We start from the raw sequence: 17,875 nt of genomic DNA on the forward strand, positions 1-17,875 counted from the left end.
ACGGTTCCCAGAGAACAACACTGTGTCACTGTACTGCATATTTCCATTGCACTATCCCAAACACACTTAAGCTGCTGACAGATTGATGCTTAGTTCACTTGTGGCATACATTCTTGGGTTCTTACACATGTTCTTATAAGGAAATGGAACTCACTAAGCACTTAATCACAAGTTGGGGTAGTGTTATTGTATTGAATACAACGCACTAACTTTGTTTCAGGAACAGTCTAAGGTATCTCTCTGTAAGCCATTGCTGTCACTAGCACTGCCAAAGACCCTGGTAATCAAATCACTTTTGTAAACCTCAGTTAAACAAAACCAAGCAGAAATTTGCCAAAGGGTAGCCCTGGCAGGTAGAGATGAGCCATTTGAGGCACATTCAGAAGTGGCCGAAGGCTTGTGTTATTTACTGGAATGCATGATGTATAGCTTAAGAATGTCTACATTTGTTTGAAATAAGCCATTACAAAGAGATCTTGATAAAATGACTGCAAGAATGGGCAGATATAAAAACCAGCAGCAACAAAAGTGAATCAAAATACAGCTACCCCTACTAAAGTCACCAGCAATCCTGTTAATTGTGAATTTACTTAGCTAGGTAGCAGCAATAGCAAGAAAAACTGACACATGGAAGCAGTATATGCAAACATGAAAATATGTCCCGAGTATTTGCCCTTGTGCCTCAGAGAAAGGTAGAGTTTCATGGAGAATCTTTTACATCCTTAAGTGATATAAAACAAGTTCAATCAGTTCAGAACAGTCAAGAACCTGACCTGGTCTTATGTTTAAAAATAGGGCAAAAAAAGAAGTGACAGAATATCAATGGTGAATATCAGAGAAATTGTGAGTAAATTTTCTTCCACATTCAAATAGTTTTTAATGGTTGAAACCTGGAAAATATTTGTCTAGTTCTGACCTTAGGTGGTAGAGCAGAAAACTTAGTGCTTGACTCCCTAACCAGACAGAACTCCCTCCAACCCCCATGATATACACCACACCATTATCACCAACAGCGAAAGCCTTATGCCACCAAACTTTATGTTGCTGAGGCCTTCATTGAAGTCAGAGTCCACAAACCACCACTGATTTCTATTGAGCTTTTTCCCTGTTTGTTTATCAGCAAATCTGATGTCACATTTTCCTCATTTAACTTAGCAGGGTCTGAGTACAATCTGCTGTGGGTCTTTGTTAGTATCACTGGATGGATTAAATGCTCTATCCCTAGTGTTTTAAGAATGTTCATGCATTGTGACAGTCCTTGTCACTGCAAACAGGAGGGGAAGAGCCATTCTCCACTTCGAAATCTGGACTTGGTTGTTAATTGATAGGCACAGTTTAACCCATCAGAGGCATATAGCCATTGTACTTCCTTGATCTCTTCAAGGCATCAGAAGACGCAAGCACTTCCCCAGGACAATGTTGCTCTCAAAGCACTCCAGTGGGTCGAAAGCATAGAGTACTTAAGAAAATTATCATTTTTTTTACTGAAAGCCAGCATACTTTTATTTGTTTCACAGCTGTGTGTTGATGCTTTGTTGGAGGAAAATGATCTTTTGTTACTCCCCTGTCTCTCTTTCTTTCCACTGGCACAAGCAAACTTGCACAATTTGATAGCATCTCTTGATAAATATCCAGTATTGGTAGAGCTCACCTGCACTGCAAACATGCCAGCAAGACAATACACAGATGAACTGAATCCAGATAGGCAGAAACAGATAAAGCTTGAGTATGCGTTCAGGATGTTATCTCACTGCAAGCACGTAAACCTGCTTTACATCTCAAAATTCTGAGATGTTGAATTGGTAGAGTTAACGTTACTCAACTTGGTTACACATTTTGAAATCCCTTGAAAAATAGAGGGCTTTAACTCTGGTGCAGTACTGAGACAAATTTCTAAGATAACTTATCTCTAGCTATTGTCATGAGAGCAAGCAACTAACTAGCAGAACACTCCCCTGGTCATACCTTTTTTTGTGTGAATTTTGTAAGATTTGAGGAGCTACATTGTGTTTCATTGGACACGATGTCTGTGTTTCAGAACATCTCAGACAATACAACATACAGCAATTTTCAATTCTTCCCAAGGAAGATATTCAGTCATATTTACATAAACATTTTTAAAAAATGTATTTTGTGCCACTGTCTAAAGCAAAGTTCTCCAAACAACGCTATGAAAAATCTTGCAAATTCCTTCTATGACAAGAAAATTAATCTCTTAAATGCTTTCCCTTTTTATGACTGTATATACTGAGCCTTTTGTTTTGTAGTAATGTAGGATCTAATTCAATTTTTCAAAGTCTGCCAAACACACTACTGCATGAAAAGATTCTATTTTCTCTTTCTCTGTTCTAGTTCATCAACAATGAATCAACTAGAAAGACCAGGTTTAGTATGCTTCTACTTGTTGGCTGTCACTTTTGCCAGTTTTCAGAAGACTTCTGAAACGCTGGCCAGCCTTAAAAGCACATTAAATCCTTGGTGTGCATCGTTCAACATACCTGAATTAATATGGAAATGTATTCATGATGTTGCTGTAATGAACATACTTTGATTCCAGAACTTTATCTTCACTTCTGGCAGCCCATCAACCATATCTTCCAAGAGCATACTGCACTGCTAGAGAAAGCTGATTTTCCTCCTAGGAAAGTATTTGCAACTCTGTCAGTATCCATTTTCTTTGCCCTCTCTCTTTTTTACCTTCTGTGATGATGGGAGATTTTAAATGGAATGGTTTTCCTCTCTAATTTTGATATTTCTGTGCTCCTTCTAATTGTCCTTTTGTTGCTTATACTCTTTCCTCTCTCCCTTTAGTGGTCATGTGTGCATTGCATTCCTCAGTTTTCCAAGATGACCTTACTGTGTTTGTAAAACATTTTTTTATTTTTCACTAGTAGACTTGCATAATTTTCTCCAGGTGATTTTTTTCTCTCTGATATATTTATCATACTCTCACTTTTGTCATCTTTGATGATCCTTCGGGCAGCCTACTTTCTATTTCTCAGAGCAGTTTTCCTTAGCAGTGCTAAATCTTTTGTCATCCTTCCAACATTTATAATCAGTTACTGTCTTTGTTCAGCTCTCTACCCACAGACGTTTGCTTTCTGTTTCTTCCATCATACTTTCATCTTCAAAGTCACATTACTAAAGGTGGCTCAGGTGTCCATGTGTTTCTTGATGATGAAATGATACACTGAAAGAGAGAAAAGATCTTCCAGTGTACTCAGAGGAAGAGTAGGGCATCTGTGGGCGGGGAGGAGGTGGAAAAGGAGGGGCGGAGACGAGAAGCACTGAATCACCTGTTTAACCATGGAAATGGACTATCTAGGGCTCAGCAGATATTTTAGGGTTAGATATCAGCAGTGTCTGGGGTTCTGGCCAAAAGGAGAAAGATGTTCTATAAGAAATGAAAGAAAAGAAAGGAAGAAGCAGCTTTGATGGCAACCAAAGGAATACATACACAAGAGTTCTGCAGGTGAGCATAAGGTCACATCACATCCCTGTCATCCCTTTCACTCTAAATTGTATAATCCAAGATTTAGATGTGCAGAGAAGTAAGGAGATTAGACATTGACTACATTTCTGAAGGTCAGGATCTGTTGTATTTATGAGAAAATGCAACTAGCTTTCACATAGCAGCCAATATTCTCATCGTTTTTTTGAGCAGTCCTCTATAGCACAATCCTACTGCCAATTATATTAGGCAAAGTGTTACTCTAATTCAGCTGTGTCACTCCTTATATCACAACTAGGTAACTTTGAACTACTTATGATACCTTGAGATGCTCCCGGTGTGGGATGACTGGATTTTATGTTTTTATGAGGACAAGGAAAACTGACTAACAGCCTTTGACTAGATCAAGAGAAATAGAGCTCACAGAGATTTGGCATGGTGGAAATACGTATGAACTATTAACCAAGGTAATTTAGCAAACACAGCACCTGAAGATAAAGATATTTCTAGTTTTCAGAGACATCCAGTCAATATATTCCTAATCAGATCTTTTACATTTTAGCTCTTTCCCTCGATAAGTGGTAAATCCAAGAGTCTGTGAACTTCTGGTCTACTGTCACATCAGCATTTGTGTGGCCTTTAGGATTTGCTCATTGCAATAATTTACCTTTTCCTCTCACGTGGATGTTCAATTTTCTTCTCTTCCTTTCCTATCAGTATCAGACTGGGAAACTTCAGCTTCACCCAGCTCACCTATTTTGCTGCAGAACCTCTCCGACCCTCACTCTCTGTTTTCCCTGTTGGATGGACCATCCCACCAGGAATCTGATCACTCTTTAACCTGGTTCTCGTTTGACAATACTTCCTTCAATTTTTCAACACTGCACACCCCTCTTCAAAGCACCATCTTTCCATCAGTCTTCCCCTGCCAATCTCATTGTTTCACCCTTTAAATAGACCTCTATGTTCTTCAATATCTGTGCTCCTCTTATCTACTGCTCCTGTCCCCTTCCTTCCCTCATAATTGTGTTTTTCCTTTTCAGTGATATTTCCACTTTTTCAAATAAAAAGTATTGCTTTTCAGTTTTCTCAACCTTTACTGTAAGGTTGATTAGGATGTTTTCTTACTTAAATACTACAATTTTCCTTTTTCGCCAACTTTCACATCTCTGCTACTAGGATTTTTTAATTGATTTCCTCCTTAGGAGTATTGCCAAGACTCCAGTCTCTGCTTCCTCAACTCAAATTGACAACTTACTCAAAAAAGAAATAGATATTTTATGACTAAAATCAGCCTCTTCCTAATTCTCTCCCTAGAGAATGCATTGTTCCTTACACCTTCTCTACTGCTACTTTTTGCATGCCCCCTCTTTTTTTTTTTGATTCTTTCAGAGATAGTACTGTAAGTTTATCTTTCTTTTCTAATGATTCCCCTCCCCTTTGTCTTCGTTTTTCACCACTTCTGTCTCTAAAATAGCTTTTTCAAAACAATGCTCAGCTACCATCAAAGCAATCTAAAACTCCAGATATGCTTCACATGTATCTATTTTTACCTGTTAATTATTCCCTTGATATCACTTCCCAATCTCACTTCAGCTCAGGTTCTAACCAAACCTATTTTTTAGAATCTGGATACCATCAGCTTCCCCCTTTTCCTCTCACCAATGTTCATACAAAATATGTGAATTCCCAAATATCTTCCTCCAGATTTTTCCAGCTGAAAAACTAAGCTGCATTTTTTCAGAGCACACAGGTCTTTGTAACACTTGCTCATGCATTTGTAGGTGAGTATACTAGAGATAGTAGTACAACTAATGTCTAATATTCACTTTTATTCTTGCCACTTTTGTCCTTTAATTGGTGTGTAACAGCCAGCAGACTAATGAAAAGAACTCTAGCAAGGACTGCATAAAATAAATTGCAAGTACAAAAAGAAGAGATCCTTTGATTACAAAACAAAGATACCAAGCATTCCCACTTAAGGGCTACAAAAACACACTGAATCTTTCAGTTCTCATAGGCAGATCAGCTAGGATTGAATTAGCTTATTCTAGATAAAGCATGAAGCTCTAAATGATCTAACATTTTAATCTAAAAGAGATCCAGCAATGCCAAAAGAAAATCTTTACAGATGAAGTTATCATTGACAGAGAACACAGTTCTTTCAAGAGTTGTCTTAAAATATCTTGGAAATGCCAGGTGAGAGACAGAGAAATCAACACCTGAGTCAGAGAAAAATGCAACTCTAGGAAACTGTAATTCAGTTCACTAAGATCACAACCAGCAAAATTCAGGTTCAAATAGCTCTTAGTGTAAGTGAAAGGTGAAACTAGAAACTAAAACAAACTAGAAGCTTAAACTCAAGCTTGAAAGAACCAGTATACGTATACAAAGCTACCGGCTGAGCACTGTGAGGAAAACCTTGCAGCAATAAAGCCATTTAAGAAATAGTCTTAGGCTACCTGATTAGAAATGTTACGTACACTGGACGAGGCACTTCAAATTAACAGCGATGTTGATGAACTTCTCATATGTGATAGAGTATATTGGACAACCTAAAGATATCTAAATTATGTCTGAAAAAATAGCTGGCATGACTGGAGACAATCGTAAGAAATTTTACCTCATGCACACACATGAAAATGGAGAAAGGTAGACGGTGGAGCACTAATTGGAGCTTGCCATTATAGAAGTTAATGAGGTTTACATGTCTGAGTTTCACTTTGGGGGAAAACAAATGGTTGTAATGTTGTAATGGAAGGATACAAGAAAAACAACTAGAAAAGAACCAAAGCATCAAAGGTAGTGGTGCTATGCAGACATAGGTAGCCAGCAAGCAGCAAACCAGAAAATCCATTTCCTATGTGGGAAATGGGTTGATCGGGACATAGATAACTTAGGCACCAGACTTCAGACATAAAACATTTCTTTCATTTTTGTGTAAGGCTGTTGGGATTAGAGGGCTGTGGTGGGGAGGAAGTAGAGAGGAATGGAGGGTAGGAGTGGACTGCTGAGGTACTTCAAGAGATCCCTAGAGATGTCAGGCCATGGACAAGCATGCTCCCTGTTTATCTGTAAAACAGGTACAATGAAGACAGAAATTATGCAAATATTGCTACAAAAAGCTGTCTTTTGGGAGAATTACCTAAGATTACCAAGAGACAATACACTCTTCAATGTATACTAGGTTTTACTAACCAGATAGCCAACAAAACGCACCAACTAGAATTTAGAGTTTTCATGGGTTTTATATTTTTGTCCTTCCAGATCTGCACAAGAGTTACCCAAACTTCTCCAGAAGACAAGCTACCTTTCAGTTTCTCACTAAAATAACAAGGATGCAACATGAAATTTTACCGTGAGACCTGTGTTACCTCCTTTTTTAGGAAATAAAATAGCAACAAATACAGTGATCATACAAATGATGTAAATGTTCAAACACATCCTACATTTTTGGAAACCTGTGTAAGATGACAATATGCAGAGTACTGTGCACTGGGAGGCCTGAATTACACTAGGAGACACTGATGTTTACGTAAGTGAAAGGTGAAACTAGAAAGTAAAACTGAAAGTAGAAGCATAAACTGAAGTTTGAAAGTACCAACATACATATATAGAGCTACTGACTGGGCACTGTTAGGAAAACTTTACAGCAACGAAGCTGTTTAAGAAACAGTCTTAACAAACAGTCACAGAGGTGAAGAATGTGTTTCTTCGACTACAAAGATAACTCACAACATTAATGGTCTCTCATTAGGATATCTAACGGCTTCTTGAGCTGTGGTGGCTTGTAAAGACAGTTTGGCTTCCGATGATTTATGCTAATAGTGCCAGCTAATTTCATATAACTTACTGAGCACGAACTCACTAAACAGTGACCTGCTATCAATAACCTGGAAAGAAAGCAAAGTGGAGAGGCACTCCGCTCCCAGTGCTGTCCATCATTTCTCGAGCTTTAGCAGTTTATCGCTATCAAGCTCTCCCTTCCCTCTGTTGATTTCCTTACCTTGAAGGTACACCAAGGCTGTGTGGTGCTCTTCATTCGTTTTCTAGCAATAGCCCTTTGAGGTTCTGATCAGCTGTGATGCTCCCAGCCTTGCACCTTTGCACAGACACAACCTATTCTTTTCGCAAATGTACTTCATTCTTGCTTCTGCAAACCCTTGATGTTTACTTGGCCTTTTTACTATCTCTAGATGATAAAATGATGGAAACATTGATGAACCACCTATCAATTCCCAAATCTTAATTCATGGTTATGTATTTAGACAATGGAAAAAAAGGATACCCCAGCACTTCAGATTCTCACCTAAATTCTGTTTTTAATGTCTTACAGTTCTTTGGCAAGATCTTTCTCTTTTTTTTTTCCACACATGTTGCTCTAAATGTTAGGGACGAATGCCACTTTGTAAAACCCCATAAAATAAAGCGGGGCTAAATTTTATTATTTCTGCTCTTTGTTTCATTCTTCCTCTAAACTGCTTTCTCCACCTTCACATTTTTGTCTCCCTCTCTCTCAGGTGATCCCAGAAGGAAGAGGTATGTTTACTACTGATTTTTTTATGATTAAAACACTGAACTTTGGTCAGTGACTTACTCCTATCTATAGGTTCAGAAATTTGCCAGCCATGCACAAGTCCCGAAGGGCCTCCCACAAACAGGGTGCCAATTGGTGCTGAATCTAGATCTTAACCCTTAAGCATTAGCATCCCCCAGTGGTCCTATCTATCACTGCAGCTCAGGTCTTTTTTACTTTTGGGGGGTGGGGTGGGGGTATGTATGTTAGTTTTCTAGGTACTCCAACTTTCAGAAGAAATGTAAATTCAAGTAAGGTGTCTCAGAACTAGCCAGTACTTGGGAGTCTTTTCAGCTCAGTAAAGAACCATATATCACAGCTAAAGATGAAAAAAATATATATCCTCAGTCATTGCATATATAATGTGTCTATTATAAAACACTAACCTGTAAGAGCAGAGATGTTTTTGCAAAACATATTTCAAAAAGGGGGGAAAATTAGACAAAAAGAAAATCAGGCTCTTTATTGGAGAGCATTTGAAAAAGAAAAAATAGGTTGAGAGCCCCTTCCGAGAATATTAGGTTCTACAGCTATTTTTGCCATTTTAAATTTTATTTTTTTACAAAATCATGAGTCATGGAAAAGATATTGTAGCAACCATTAATTTTTAATCTACCTTTTGATTGAAGTTCACAGACTTAGAGACTACCATCCATCATGTCTACTGATAGAATTCTAAATCAAAAATTCCTGGCTGACATTTCATTCACACAGTAAAAACTCAGCTATGTTCTCAGAATATACCCTGAGCCTTGTTGTGACCTACCTTATTTGTATGAGTAGTTTGGGGGAGTGAGAAATATTCTGAAAAAGAACATCCCAGCCACTGTTCTTAAACCCAACCCTTTGCAAAATAATCTGAAGTTGTGTTAATGGGGACTGTCTTCCCTGTTCCCTGAAACACGTCAATCACTGAAGACAGGTCAGGTAAGTCAATACTGCAGAATGTTGCTGGAAGGGATGGAGAACAGAAGGAGTGAGAAGAGCAGACAAACGATGCACATCTAACAGAAAAGTGTGATGCTCGCACCTACCCAGCTCCCTCCCATCCAGAAGCAGAACAGCCACATCAGCACAAGCCCTGTGTCGGTGCTAACTCAGCAGAGGGAGGTTGGAGGGGGAAAGATGTGCGAGGCTGCCTGGGGGAAAAGACAACAGTGCTTCTGCACAACTCTCTCTATGGGGTGAAAGGAAGGAATTTCCTCTCCTTAATGCTAGAGCCCTCCAGTAACTCCTCATGCTGCAGCACAGGAGATGAAGGGCTGCTAATTAAAACATCCCGTCTGAGAATTAGTGGGACTTGCACACTACCTTTAAGTTCAGCCAGAGCTTATGAGCAGTGCAGAAAAGAAGGAGAGGTGTCTGTCCTCTCTGCACCAGAATCTCCCCAGACCTGATGCCACAGATGCCCAGAGAGGCAGCACACCTTCACCCCATCAGCTCTGCTTCATGAACCCAGAAGACCCATGGTGTCACTTTGCTACTACATTTCTCTCTAGTTCTCATGTCTCTGAGGACATTGAGCAGAGTTTTATAACAGATGCATACTGCCACTGTTTGCAGTATGAGCACCGGATACTCGAGATAAAGGGAAAAGAAAAACAATAAAACCCCCAAACCAAATCCCCAGAACATAAATGACTTCTTTGCAATTTAGGGGGTCCTTCCCCAGAGGTAACCTAAGAGAAGTCTGCTAAGGTCAGTGTCTCTTAATCTGAGTCTTCATAAGCAGCAGTCAGCCTAGAGTGTGAATGTGCTGAGACATGACAAAACCATGTAACACCTCTTGCTGATATTCTGTTATTTTGTGGTTAGAGGATTTTTGAAAGGAAGTTTATTTTAGCAAGCTGCTGAGTGTTGACTCTGATGTGGGGCAGCTTTCACTTAGGCAAATGCCTCAGCTTTTGTTAAGGCTCTTGGACAGACAGACAATTACTGTGACATTTACAAGAAAAGCTGTGTAGATACACTTGGCTTAGAATATTCAGTGAAAGTACATGTCATAGGTTTTAACAAATAATGGACAATTATGGATCAGCACAAAAAGACGAGGCATCTTTTCGTTTTGATAGCCATATATATGCCTAAACAATGTTCCTCATAAAATGTCATTGTCACTACCTAAAATACAGAGGTAGGTATTCAGTATGACAAACCAGTTTTATGCAGTTTAACCATCTGTCTCCACCAGTTAATGAAGTGGATGATTCGGAAAAAAAATCAGCAACCATCACAATGAAAGCATGCATTACGATACAAGGCGTCACACAGCACTGAAAATCAACCCTGCTGCTAAAGAAATGGAAAATGAACAATAAACACATTACCTGAAATTAAAATTGTTTTTGACCAATTCTCCTGAGCTTTAAAGTTTTAACAATGATTTCCTATTTATATGGACTTCTAGAAATCTCAGGTGATACCCTGTGGAGAGCACCATGAATATTTTTTCCAGAGTTGAGGAAAGGAAAATAGATAGCTATAATGGAACTGCAGGAGCAGCCAAGCAGTAGATTGATTCAACAGGAGAAATTCAATGCATCCCAAAAGATTTCCTAGGATTTGCTATCCTGCTGCTTAGGGCGCAATTTGTTGTAATGAGAAACTGAGGATTTTGTTTCAGGTTTGTCAAAGCTTGTGGTGATGACTTTAGGGTATAAAGAGAAAACTAAAAGTGAAAATCTCTCTTAAATAATGCTTTTAGATGAAGGGAGAATAAGGACAAGTTCTTCAAGGTGCAAAAAAGGTCAAGTGTCTCATGCCAATAGCATTCCCTAAGAGATACTAATTCGATGCACAAAGTCAAACCCTTTCCTTCATCTCCAAACTTCTGCATTAACAGCTTGAAAACTACAGTACACTTCAGTAGGCAAAACAGAGAAACCTTTATTAAATTATCCGGTAAAACTGCGCTTGGTTTCACTGCACTCTGCTCTCTTAAATGTCTGTAGAAAAATCCTCAGTGTTCGTTTTGAAGAACTGAGTTAACAAGCTATAAAATAAAAAACAAGTGTTTTTCTTATATATATATTGTTTTTAAATAAGGGAACACTTAAACAGGCAGGCTACTCTGCTCATCTGGAGCGTGCCACATGGTAGAAGGCTGGCAGGAAGCATGTACTGCTGCAGTACTACATTAGCCCTGTTTAAAAGGTTAAGTGGGACACGCATGATGTGAATTTCACCCTGAAGAAATGTGAGAATTTGTAGGCACTCATGGCCTTGTGTATGAGAAGTAATAGTGGCTATGAGCATACAGCTTCTTGCAGCACTGGTGGAGCAGAGCACATGCAGATTTCTTACTAATTACATTATGGTGAAGGCTCTGAAACACTGTGCTGTTTCTCAACTACTGCCCAGAGTTTCATTCAGAAACAGGCTGCCAGATGAAATTTCCTCAGGCAAAATAATGCATGCTGATGGAAGCCTGGTTTGATTAGGGAAAATATGTAAAATGTGAAATGTTGATATTCACAGCAGCACACATTGTTGTACGTGGTGTAGCAAAACCTAAGAGAAGAAATGGATACTCTGACAAATAGCTTCCCAAGAACGAACATTCATGCATGAATGACATTATATCCATGACATTATATATGAAGATTCAGCACAGGTTTACATTTAGTTACAAATTAAATATCCAGAATCCAAAGACTTGCATCACAGAGCTTTTAAAACAGGGCAAACAGACCAAAGCAGGAAACACCTGCCCTATCTCCAGTAAATGACCAAAGTTACACTACAGATCCAAGCTCCAATCAATTTCAAGGGATCTTCTACAGCATCCTTACGTACCAAAGAAAGGCCATCAGACTCAGAAAAACCCTATTTGCATGCAATTAGACGCCCCCTGATACACATGCCCATCTTTGAAAACAGTTGAACCCACTGCATCTCTTACCTGTATGGTCCTAGAGTCCTGCTGCCATAACACAAAGCTTGTTCCCAGGCTTCAAGGTTGATGCAGGCATCCATGGCGCAGTCGAGCATTTTCAGCTGGTAGATATTTGTGTCTGGAAGAGGACCCGTGTCGCTGCTCAAGAGACTCTGACATCTTGCCAGAACCTGCTCCCACTCTGTTATTGGCCTTAGTTAAAGAAATATCTTTAACCAAACAAAAATACAAATCCTAAATGTTGTTGGGAAGGAGTGGGAGCTACAGGGCATTAAGATTAAAAAAGCTGCCATCACTCCAGACTGCTTCAATTCTTGAAAACATACTTGAACTCATAAGTGGAAAGCTTAGGTAACTATGCTTTGTTTATACTTAGCAGAATAACTGCTAAAGGCAGTATTTCAAGAATAAGAGGTAAAAGAAAAAAGACAAAATGAAAGGATATTTTAATATCTAACAAACTAAAAATGTTACATTTTTTTAGCTTCTGAAAAATTATTATTTACTTAAGATACTCCTCAAAATCTTACACCCAACAGCAAGAACCCATGGAAATGTGTCTTCACAAAATGTTTCAGCAGCTAAAAAAAGAAATTTATTTTTCTATGTACTAAAATAATGACACATACTTTCAAGCTGCCCAAGATTTTTTTTTAATTATCATAAATTAGAACCTTTCTTGCAATTAATTAATTTTCTTTCTCCTTGAAACGGTTGTAAAGAGCACTGTGTTTTTTGTTGTTGTTGTCTGTTTTTTTTTTTCCCATGTATTGATGCAAGCTTCACAAATAGCAAAGAAAAGCATCACAGTTATGATGTCTGACTGTAGTTCAGGTTTAAGGATCTTGGCAGTAAAGATGATTTTTACATCCAATGCTATAAGTTTTTTGTGTTTGGCAGAGAATAAGCTGGGGCTTGCATTCACTTCAGTTGGATGTTCCTGATCACAAACCACTTATTTTCATTACATGTTAAACTGGTTTAGCCTCTCTACAGACCAGCTTCTCCTCTTGCTGACCACAGCTAAGACGAACACTAATATTTCCAGATTTAAATAGGTAATCAGTTTAAACAGTTTAACAGTTTAACCAAACAGTTTAAACACTAAAAATGTTACCATACACACCAGTAAGAACAAATCAAGCAAGCAACAGAAGAATTATAGTAGGAGACGTAATAACACTGCTTCTCTCATGGTCCTTTCTATACAATCAACTCAAGGACGTTCAGCAATTATCTTCATGACATTACTGAAAACGTTATTCACCCCAATGCAGCAATGGATTTAAGTGTGCAATGATAACCCTGTAATGAAGTAATTAGTCCTTCCTGAACACAGGAATATTTACATACTTAAATTTAAGAATGTGACCACTCTGCGGCTGGGCCAGAATTTATAGCATGGTTGTTACAAGGCTAAACTAATTATTTGTGAACTGCTCTCATGCCCTTGGATTGAAAGAACCATACAAGGGAAGGAATGTGTTATTATAAAATTGCACCTTAACCTCTATATCTCTGGCAAACATCCATGTATTCTTTACAACTGATTAAGGACAGACAAACAGAAGAATGATGGATAGCATTTCCATCTGATACAATTTTTGTAGTAAGTATGAAGCACTGACTACAGCACTAAAGATTACCATTTTAGCTGATGCATAGTAGTACTCCGCTTTTATTTACATTATGTTACTTTGTTCATTCACTAGCATCTAATAGCAAAACCTGTTGGGACCAAACTTCCATGTACACAAACTGCAAACTAGAGAACTCACTATCAGCTGCAACAGGACAAAAGTGAAGCTGGCTGTCCTACATCTAGTCCCAAGACTAGAGGTGCAGCCTTCAAGCAGCTCTGCTGCTGTTGTGTAGCGCACAATAATCCCCTCACTCTTGGCTTTAGCATCTCAATTTTTATGCTTAAACTAGAATTTGGTTCTGCGACAGTCTGCACACACATAATGTTTCAAGTTCTCTTAACTGCAGATTTAGCATTACAGCACTGTATCAGTTACAGTCAGTAGATCAGATTTTGGGAGTCACTAACTTCCTAAACTGTGCACGCTACTCATTTAATTTGCTAGAAAAACACATTTTCAGAAACTAATGAGTATGTGCCTCAGTCAGCAAGGAAGGTTTCTGTTCATTCTTGGCAAATGGACAAATGTCAAGCCCCCTCCTCAGGTACTACATTCACCAATTCATGACAATTAACACTGGTACAGCACTGTGCTGCAATTGAAGGAAAAGATGTCACATTTCAAATTGTCTAAATCTGAGAACAGAAGCTGAATAGACAGCAGTGACATTTTCTTCAATCAGTCCCAATACCTTCTACTACAGTGCATTTGATTCATTTTTAAATATCAGTGAAATTAGCAAACTTAATTAAAGATCCTAGCAAAATTCAGTAGGTGCAATTTCTCCTGCATTTAAATATAGGGACATTAAATTGCACGAGTATTTTGGCTCCATACATTTGGTACCAACATGATTGCAGCTGTATATTGCATATTTACAATTTAATATTCAGGTTAAAACATGGGCCCTGAACTACAGCTGAATGCCTGAAGATTCAGTATTGCCCATTTCAAGCTAGTGACTACAAAGGACTTTAAACCAGACTACAAACTATATGAGTGTTAAAGTTAGATAAGTATTTCCCTTAACAACAGTCCTTTTGCTAACAAACTGAATCTGTCTGGGTTAGAAAGTAAGGTTTTTTTAAATTATTATTATTTTTGTTACAGAAAAAAATGTGATTACAGGTTTCCAGTCTGGAATATCATTATGCAAACTTGTGTTTTTATGCTGCTGAAAAGGAATACTGGAAGATTTCATTTTCTCTAGCTCCAGATACAGCCTAGGTTTTGGAAAACAGTAAGGCATCTTGCTACAATATGATGAAATTCATGGTCAGTGAAATATCACTGAACAGATGAAGACAAGAGATGGATCAATGTGGCCATGCTCTTATAGTAAAAATCTCCACTTCTCTTATACTTGTCTTTTTTTTCAGTTGTTGATGTTTAGTAGTGTTTTAATTGGATTGAATGTCTACATGATGGCCATTAGGCTCCATTCCTGTTTATTAGTGCAAGATTATCCCATTCGATTTGCTTAATTATCAATTATTGTTATATATTATTATAACTTACAGTGATTCCATAATGCTTGCAGTTACCCTGACTGTAATTATGCCCTAGTTATTGCCAATGCTGTGCAAGGAGTGAGAACCTAGATTGTTCATAAAGGAACTAACGGGACAAAGAATTTAACAGCATTTCAGCTTGAAGTGCTGAAATTTCGAAGTGGATTTATACGAAGTGGTATACTGCGATGGCAGAAGTCTAAAACTGAGCCAAAATATTGCTTCTTCATCCCAGGTACCTGCTATGCCTTACCACGAAGCAGTTCAGTCCAAGTAATCAGAGGCTCTAATATCACAATTAGGAATATTACATGTTTTAAATGTACTCACATCGAATAGAATCATAGAATCATTTAGGTTTGAAAAGACCTCCTCTAAGATCATCAAATCCAAACAATGAATTACAATTATTTTTAAAACAACACAAGAATGGAAACTTTTAGGAAAAAAATCGCAAAAGATGAACTGCTTTACTAAAGGGCTGTCTGGATTCTGCTCACAACTGAACGACAGTCTGTTGCCTGTCACTGAAAGGATACCTTCTTTTGATTTCGGATATCTCACTTCATTTACAGCATCTTTGACTTCTTTCCAGGCACACTCTTCACCTGCCAATTTCTCAGCATCCTGGTTAAAGGGAACAAAAGCATTTGATTAGAAAGACAGTAAAACTGAGAGTATGCAGTAATGATGAAAAACTATCTTAAAAGATCTCACTGACAGAAGCGAGTTGTGGGGATTTTATCACTATTTTTTGGGAATGCACAAAAATTAATTTCACTTGATGTTCATACTCACCCTGTATTTGAAAATAAATGAGAAGATATCAAGGAAAATGAATACAGACATGGAAATATTAAATACTCCAACCAGATACTAGATTTTATAACAAGAACTACGATCATTTGGAACAGATAACCAGTTGCATGTGAATTTTACTATCAAAAATGCATGAATAAGATCAAATTCCCTCAAAGAACTGTTACCTAATATTTCACAGACCCTTAATTGCAATGTAGAAAGGGTTTCACATATAATTTTGTGCTGATTATAGAGACTTCACAAGCAGAGGGAACCTACCTTCACTCATTACAGTTGTAAGCATGAGCTTACGGGAAATGTCTGCTACTCAGAAAAAGCTGAACTTTGGTTTTATTTTATAATTCATTGTTATTTCTTCCCTATTACAACAGTTATATTGTCCTATCACTTTGTCATAATAAAGAAGGCAAAAATGATTAATGGTTACAGCAGTAAGGGAAATAGTTTCTCTTTCCAGCTCTCTAGCAGGGACTAACTGCACCTTAGGCAAACCACTTGGAACAAATTTATTAAAGCATCTACAGACACAGCTAAGCATCTTGAGGGACTTCCAAAAGCATCTAGATATTCAATTTCCATTGCTGCAAGCACTTAAATACCTTTAAAAATCTGGCCTTTAAGACACTGCAGTTCATTATCTCTCTCCTTACAAAAGGCTCTGCTACTCTCAAAAGACTGTTGTAAGTGCAAATTCTTTCAGAAATATTTTAAATACAGTTCTCAAAGATCTCTTCAACAGGGATGGAGGCCTGGAGATTAACAGAGAAAGTGTGTTTGAATCTAACCAACCACTCTATAGCCAACAGATGCTCACTGTGTATATCACAGCACTACCTCTATTAAAAAGCTTGTAAGCTCTATCTGTCCGGAACAGCATAATTTTCTTACTCTACTGCTCCTTATTTACCATAAATTCAAATCAGGAAATATTTACAGTGAGAATCAGCACTCACTTTCACATTTAATTTGCAGTTTTGTCTTTCCATCTGCTCCATGAAACAGCAGACCTCTGTGCATTCCTGGGATGATTAAATCAAGATTGGTATCAGCTGCCCCACTTATCTGTAGGATACAGATTACAAGGAGGGCAGCCTGAACCCACTACAGTTGGTGCATGCACTTCCCACACAATTAGTTCTCCAATCAAAAAGTTCACCTGGAAATAATTTTATGCATAGCTGAATTTACCACCAAAAGACATAAGGTGAATGTCAGGAGAAACAAGCTTACGTTGTAGACATTTTATCAGCACAATTAATGGACATACCCAGCCCTATTACAGCTTTGCAAGAGACTGACACCAAATCTGTCAGCTTCAGCATAACCTCTCCCAGTTTTTGTGGGAGTACATCAATTTCTGAATTCAGCCTGCTAACCTGCAACAATCCAATTCTAAAACACCTTTGTAGATCAAGTGCTGCTCGCTGATAGATCTGAAACATAAATCTGGCCTGTTAGATATTAATAATGACTTCTGTGAAATTTTAGGTTTAAGGAGCTTTGTGAAAAAGAAAAATTCTTTTAAGCCCAAGTACAATTCTCAGTCTTTTTGTAGCACACAGTAAGCCTTACAACTAAAAACTCAGAAATAGGGAAATTGGGACTGATTTGTAATTGAAAGAAAAAAACCTACTCGACAAGTTACAAGCCAATGACTGATGTGAAGCACCATTAGGACTCACTTTGCTCACAGTGGGACTGATGGATGAAATCAGGTTACAGTGTCCATTAACATAACTCTTTTGAGTTGCTTTTCCTTGTCTTCTAGAATTTCATTAACAATACCAAGCAGTCCAAGTTTGGGGTTTCCTCTAACCTTTGCACTAGTGCGTACGGTTAAATCATCACTGGCTTCATGTCTAGGTAAAGGATAGGGAGTGTCAGATGGACAAATAACCTCAAAACCCCCTCAGGAGTCATGGTCTTTATCCCTTTTGTAAGAGACTTAAGGATGGAAGGAGCTGGGCATCATGCCCA

The 17,875-nt window shown here is 38.1% G+C and overlaps 1 protein-coding gene across 3 annotated transcripts in view; it reads right to left on the reverse strand.

Moving 5' to 3' along the window:
• Positions 1-17,875, reverse strand: part of SMYD3 (SET and MYND domain containing 3) — a 379,637-nt gene that overhangs the window by 36,873 nt on the left and 324,889 nt on the right. For all 3 annotated transcript variants that reach the window (XM_083830359.1, XM_083830360.1, XM_083830361.1), the window contains 2 exons: positions 15,616-15,703; positions 11,929-12,103 (listed from right to left, as the gene is read on the reverse strand). In XM_083830359.1, coding sequence (XP_083686485.1) covers positions 11,929-12,103; positions 15,616-15,703 — 263 coding nt within the window. The remainder of the gene's footprint in view (positions 1-11,928; positions 12,104-15,615; positions 15,704-17,875) is intronic.

The sequence above is a fragment of the Anser anser genome (genome assembly GCF_964211835.1).
Source record: "Anser anser genome assembly, chromosome: 3".
NCBI classification, from domain to species: Eukaryota; Metazoa; Chordata; class Aves; order Anseriformes; family Anatidae; genus Anser; species Anser anser.